The sequence below is a fragment of the Pundamilia nyererei genome, unplaced genomic scaffold (assembly GCF_000239375.1).
Source record: "Pundamilia nyererei isolate P.nyererei 1_Seehausen unplaced genomic scaffold, PunNye1.0 scaffold00362, whole genome shotgun sequence".
In the NCBI taxonomy this organism is placed as follows: domain Eukaryota; kingdom Metazoa; phylum Chordata; class Actinopteri; order Cichliformes; family Cichlidae; genus Pundamilia; species Pundamilia nyererei.
In genome coordinates, this window is record NW_005187763.1 from 437,544 (window position 1) to 444,777 (window position 7,234).

General features: G+C 36.6%; 1 protein-coding gene across 1 annotated transcript in view; it reads right to left on the minus strand.

Moving 5' to 3' along the window:
- The window catches only part of LOC102209048 (complement factor H-like), a 39,720-nt gene extending 36,749 nt beyond the window's left edge, over positions 1-2,971 (minus strand). The window contains exons 1-6 of the mRNA XM_005752503.1: positions 2,941-2,971; positions 2,250-2,426; positions 1,142-1,321; positions 884-1,060; positions 341-445; positions 138-179 (exon numbers count right to left, since the gene is read on the minus strand). Coding sequence (XP_005752560.1) covers positions 138-179; positions 341-445; positions 884-1,060; positions 1,142-1,321; positions 2,250-2,426; positions 2,941-2,971 — 712 coding nt within the window. The remainder of the gene's footprint in view (positions 1-137; positions 180-340; positions 446-883; positions 1,061-1,141; positions 1,322-2,249; positions 2,427-2,940) is intronic.
- Positions 2,972-7,234: the final 4,263 nt, after the last annotated feature.

Here is a 7,234-nt window from a genome sequence, read left to right on the forward strand (position 1 = left end):
GTTTCCGCAACTTTGAACTGAAATGAAAACGCAGGAATATTTCTGAAAACATACCAAACTGTCGCTGAGGTAATGCACTTAACATTCTGATTGGTCAGCATGAATAAATTCAAGGAGAAAATAATGTACTTATTTACTTGTTGTATAACGAAGACGTGTGTCTCTCTCATTTGAAGATCCTGAAAGATACAAAACAGTTATTTTGCTTTGAGATTAGGCCAATTTGAACATTTTCTCTATTATTATTTTATAAAGTTTGTCAGTCATTTTTATGTTAACAAGGTATTCATGCTAGAGAACTTCTAACCCCCACTGAGACATAATGTAAATCATAACCTACCTCCATGTCCTGGCTGTATCACACTGCCAGCAGATGCACTGTCTCTGTCTCCTGTTTCTGTAACTGGTGATTCAGTATGTTCACCACCTGGTCTGGTTTCAATCTCTGTCAGAGAGACAGAAAATACATCACATATTCTACACACACTACATATGCATCCAAGAACTTTTACTGCTCAAAAACACCCAGAAATAAAAGGATAAAGTCACTGTAATATGCATTAAATATCTGGTTTTTTTTGTATTTTTGTATTTTATTAAATTTCACTATGAACAGCAGAAAAGACTGTAAACAGACACTGACAGTCCACTTCCTGTTTAAACGTGCATCATTTGTAGACTGTAAACTTCAAATGATTGCAGACTACATATTATTTTTTATTTATTATATTTCTGACCACCTGATCATTCACTAAACATTCTCATTCATTTGTGCACTGATACAAGTGTCATGTAATCAGTTGTTTTTAAACTTACTGTGGATTATTGCCAATTCATAAAAAGTAAATACATAAATGCAGATCTCATTAAACAGTCAGCTTACTGCATGTTGGCACTGCTGTCCAGTTTCCCTGTATACAAACAGATTTCTCGGTGTGTGCAGTGTATCTGTCTTCACACTCATACTGCACTTCTGAACCTGCTGCAAACACTTCCTGGTATCCATGAATGATGACTGCATGGGGGATTTTAGGAGGTGCACTGCATACACTCATACTTCCTGTAAAAATAAAAAGTCATGAATAGAAGCAGAAAAAAAGTGTTGAACAGCTAACTGGAGTCAAACATGTAGCAGACTTACTCTCACAGACTGGTGCAGAGGACCATTTTCCATTTCCACAGGTAATGGTGGTGAACTGGTTTTGGTGCTCAAATCCTCCATCGCATGTTATCATTAGTGTACTTCCAGCCTCATACCAGCTGTTTGAGTTTTCAGGGTACTTTCCATTGGGAATAGTTGGTGGAAGGCAGCTGCTTTCATCTGTGGAAGAACAGACCAGAGTCACCATCAACACTTTGAGATTTCACAGAGTAACTTTTACATTCATAATTAAAACTTTCTGACTGCGAACAGCAACATGTCGCATTAAACGTTGTGAAGAGTTAATTCAAGGAATTACTGGAAGAGAGTTTTTTTAATTGTTCCTTTAAATCTGAGGAAAACCAGACAAAAGTCACCATCAACAGTTTAACAATATTAACTGTTGGGGTTCAGGGTTAGTGTAAGTGTTCATAAAAGTCACGATCAATGACAAATTCCCATCTTAACCATGAAGACAAGCAACATGTATTTTCTTTTTAATTATAATTTATGTTTTATTGGTTTTCTTATTTATACAACATGAACAACAATACAACTTAATCACAGTGGAGGGGAAAAAAACAAAACAAATCAAAACAAAAAACAAATCAAATCAAAACAACAACAAAAAAAGAACAAACAGACAAAAACAAAACAAAACAAAAAACCTAACAAACACGTATTTTCTTGGAAGAAATGCAATTTTCTTTTATTAGTGGCAGAATGATTCTTGACAGGCTTGGACTTCTGTGATTTGTGGTATTTAACTTTAAAACTCCACAAACAGCAAAATGTGTCCCTGCATGAACGGTTAATTCAAAGAGAATTAGGAGTCCCAAACTCTGATTTGTATGTCCTGTACCTTATAATATTATTTTTTATTTAGTTTATAACTTTTTTAGAGTTAAAATGAAAGCTTCACCATCCTGACATAAGATTGAACATTGTCTTTATTTACTGATCAGTCTGATTTTTAGCTTATTTCTTATGTTTTGAGACAACTGATTACACAATCTTTTAATAATATATATATATATATATACATATTTATTTAAGCTTTTAAGCACATTTACCATTCCCAGTATAGACATATATATGTAACACTTACCTATGCATTGCGGTTCATGAGACCATTTCCCACGTTCACAGGTACTGGTTGCCCACCAACCCTCCACTACAGGTTTATATCCGTTATCACAGGAATAAGTGATAATGGCTTTGTCAAAGTAAGTCTCTTGTTCGGGGATAAAATAACCATGAAGCCTGGGAGCGTCACAGCGCTGTGCTGAAATACAATAAAAACAAACAAACAAACCCCATAAAAACGCACATTAGATATATAACCAACAACTTCAAATAAATAAATAAATGTCCTCACCGAGAAGCACTCCAGGAAATAAAATCAGGACAAATCCAAGAGACCTGAGACACATTTTGCAGGAATTAATTCACAAAGCAGAGCAGAGTAGAACCTTGTTCTTCTGAACCAGTTAATAATTAGTCATCAAAGCCTAAAAGTTGGGAAACAGTAAACATAAGGCTGAGTAATTCTGGCTGTTGTTGAAATCAATTCACAAATAGACACTGCGTGCACATTTTATAAATGTATAAAGCTTAAATTGGGGTCCTTACAAATGCACACAAAGTACGCAGACACACATTTTGTACACATAGTGAACGTCAAGAAAACACCGCTCAGTTGGAACTGCTTGTATTTATTTCTTTCCTCCTGCATTTATCAGATAATGTTTTTGTACAAAAATCTATGAGGTTATTTACAGTCCAGGTTTCAAACTGACTTCCCGGACAGCCGTAATCAGAGTTCAACATTGTGAAACATCAAACAGCAGCCACGCCAACGCACAGACGTTCAGCAAAGACTGAATCCTAAAGCCAGAAACAAAACAAGCAAAAAGGATGTTGACTGTGTTCAGTAATATTGTTATCATGATATTTGTTTTGTGGTGAAAGATTCAGTTCTTATTGATCCTTGCATGCTCTCTATATTTTCTTTTGAGGAACATGTGTTGGGTAGATTGAAGTAAAATTAAGTAAAAGGACAGATGTTTAAAAAACAAAATAGCAATGGATGAATTACATATGAGTTTTAGTTTCCTACTATTCTCACTCTATTGACAGCTGGCTGAGAGCTGGGAGCTTTCTCTGGATAAATGTGACATCTCAGGGGAATCACAGGACAGCAGTTTATATAAATTGTTAGATCCTGACACATCGCTATGCTGATGAATATAGGCTTTGTTACAGCATCTTAAAACCTGTGCATCATTTTTATTAATTACTATTAGTTTGTACTCAGCGTGCTCTGCAAGGCTGCCGGTGTTTATTAAATTCAGTATTACATATTAAAAGAATCCAACATTAATCTTACACATGTGAAGTGTGTTTGAGTCTAATTCAGGGATGTCAAACTCATCTTACATTGTGTGGCACTATAGCCCACTGATCTAAAGTGGGCTCGACCAGTGAAACTGTCCATCGGTGAAAAGAAGTTTAGTTAAAAATCAAAGCACTGAGACGTCGTAAGAAAGAAAAACAAATGACTATTTGAACAGTACAACTAAGTTTTTCCACATAATAAAAAAAATGCTGCTGTAATAAATGAAATAAATATTTCAGTGATACTCTTTGAGCATAAATTGGAATAAATAAATGTGTAAAATGACTGGCTGATTAAATTAGCTCGTTGCTCAGATTGTGCAGTAATTATAAAACAAGAACGTTTCTGTGAATTCAAAGAAATTGTCCTATTTTCTGGGCCCACTAAAAAGTTTCTATATACTCAATATTAGCCACAGATCTTTTCAGCTGCTTATGTCAGCAACCTGCTCTCTTCTGCCCCGGGTGATGATGTCATCAAGCTGCTCTCCTCTGCCGCTTACAGGTCCGCTTACTTAAGATACCTGCAGCATAATCTGGAATAAACTGGAGCTAATGACCATAGTTTAAGAAGTAGTTTTTATTTAATGAAATAAATACCTCAAGTGGAAATAGAATAACATTTTTAGACTGTTGCTTCTACATTCATAATGTTATAATCTTTAAATGTTAACTGTTTTTCTTTTTTTTAATACCTTGAGCTGCAAGAAGATGGGATGAATAGCAAGTTCCACAGAAAGCCGTGCCTACCGCACACTCCAACTCACAATGAACGATGCTATGAAACACCCAACTGCTGATTCAGTCATAACTAAAGCAAGAAAACTGGTACATGCTGTAAGAGATGATCAAAAGGTGTTGCAAAACTCTGTTTTGGGATTGTACCACTCATTGGAACAGTACTTTTGACATGTTGTGACGACTGTTAGAAACCAGAGCTGAACTAAACCAACTGCTTGAGTAGCTGGGGACAGACACACACAGAAGTGATTGGGCCTTTGAAGGAGATGTCTGGAGAAACGTCTTTTTAACAGATGAGACCAAAATGGAGGTTTGGCCATAATGCACAGCAGTACCTTCAGCAAAAATCAAACACAGCCCAAATATTTCAACCCAAATGTAGAGCATGCTGGTTTAAGGGTGGTGATTTGGGCTTGTTCTGCAGCCACAAGAGAGGCACCTTGCAGTTGACGAACTCCTCTGTATGCCAAAGTTTTCTAGAGTCAAACGTGAGGCTGTCTGTCTGACAGGTAAAGCTTCTCCTAAGTTAGACCATGCAACAGGATAATGACCCCAAGCACAGCAGCAAATCTACAGAATGGAAGTCCAGACCATAACCTGACTGAAATGCTGCGTATCAAGGATTGCTTGCAAATGTCAATGAATTGAAGCAGCTGAAGTTAGTGCTGTTAAATGCTGGATTTATAAACTACTCAGTCATAGAATGATTGCGACACTGAATTAAAACACTAAATGTGATTCCGATTTTTTTCTTTTGTATATGTTATTTTACATCCAGTGGTTAATTTATGCTAAGGAGTATATATTTTCATTATGGTTAACAAAATTTCGGTATAAAATCTGGATTTAGATACATGTAAACCTCTTGTGCATTTTGTGCCTGGCGCTTGCAGTGATGTACTGTCACATAAGCCAATCCTTACACAATAAGTGTAGGGGTGGGCAATATAAACGATATACGATAGAAACGATATAAATTTGGCCAACGATAGAGATTTTGACTAGTGATGGGTCGGTCGTGAACGAAATGGCTCTTAGAGCCGGGTCTTTGACGTGAACGACACGAGCCGGCTCCTTATCGCGAGCCATGGGTTGTTTTTTTTCTTTCTTTCTCTCACCCTCTCTCTCTCGCACTTTTTTCTCGCTTCACTCAGCATGAGCCTTGTGCTTTACGCTGGGAAGAGGGGGGAGGGGCGGTAGTTACACTCAGTAGCACAGGAACAGAGCAGGAGGGAGAGACAGAGAAAGAGCCAGGGATAACAACGTCACATTAGAAAGGTATAATAAGCATCCACAACTATTTTCAGTTGCAGATGATAAAGGATTCAGAAAGTTTATTTATGCAGGTCCATATGACAGAGAATATGCATGTTCTTTTTGTTTTCATATTATAATTTATATTTAATTGTGTTGTGGTTTGCAGTGTTTTGTGTTGTTTCACTTTAAATTTGTAAAAGGAAAAAGCTGAAAATTTAAATAGTTCAAAGTTGAACTGGGAATAGTTGATTTTTGTATTATATGATTTATTTATTACATTTTATGTGGAGTGAATAAATAAAAGTATATTTACGGTGGCCCCTACAGACAAAGCACATACAAACTTCAAATCACGTACGAACTCTGAAGCACGTACAAACCCTGAAGCACATACAAACTCCAAAACACGTACAAACTCCAAAACACGTAAAAACACGTACAAACTGCAAAACACGTAAAAACTCAGAAGCACATAAAAACTCAAAACACGTACAAAAGACAACAGAAGTGCTCCAGGATGCTAGGGGCAGTGTTGAGCCTTTGTTACCTAGTGGCTACACAAACCAGCAAGTACCAACGACCAGATTTGGTGTGTGGTAGTAACAGGTAAATGAACATTTCTTATTTTTAATTATTTGACTATATATGAATGGTTGTGTATAAATACACAAACAATACACATATGCTTTCATGCTTTCAATTGTGTAATTTAAGTGATCTAGGTAGCTCTGTTTTGGAAGTTCAGTTCATGCTAGTGTTTTGGAGTTTGTATGTGCTTTTTGGAGTTTGTACGTGTTTTGTCTCTAGGGGCCACTGCATATATTTATACATAAACATATATAAATAAAAACACTTTTTCTTTTACATTAGTACTTCCTTTTGTGCATAATTTTATATTATTGTTAATAATAAATTAATTAAAGCAACAAAACAACCTGAAGAGCCGGTTCAGAGCTGAAAGAGCCAGCTCTTTTTAGTGAGTCGAACCGAAAGAGCCGGTTCTCTAAAAAGAGCCAGAAATCCCATCACTAATTTTGACTATATTGCACTATTGCGATAGCGCATGTTGATGATGTCATCAAGCTGCGCCTGTTTTGGTCGAAAGCATGGTGGCGGCTAAAACTATTATCGTCTGCAAATTATGGTGACAGTCATAGCAAAGAGATGAAGCACTTTTGAAATATGGGGAAAGCCAAAAACTGCGCTTCCTCCACTTCCGTAACATTGATTCATTAATGTTGAATTCTCTCGCAGCTGTTCTGTTCCCATATTGTTGCAGTATATTAATTACTAACCTTGTATTGTGGATGAATAATCTCAGTTGTTCTCCTGACTCAAGTTTGGCCCCTGTATCCGGTTGTTCAGTCTGACGTCACTAGCCGTGTCTGGACCTAAACTCCGCTGCAGGTCCATATATCAAACGATCACTATGGCATTACTGAGAGTTGAAAAACTGTCTAAAGTCTTTCATCTTTAATAAAATGATCAGCGTTCTGCTCTACCAGGTGTAACAATTGAGTTTAACATCCAGGCATCCATGAAAACGGAATTTATGACATTTAACGGAGTTAGAAGTTAGCAGGGAGTTAGCTCGCTAGCTTCTATCTAAATACAATATAGCATGTCCTGACTGCGGGGTTTTGGAAACAAATTAAAACGTACAGCTCTGTTATCACTTCCAGCATAAATGAAGACAGA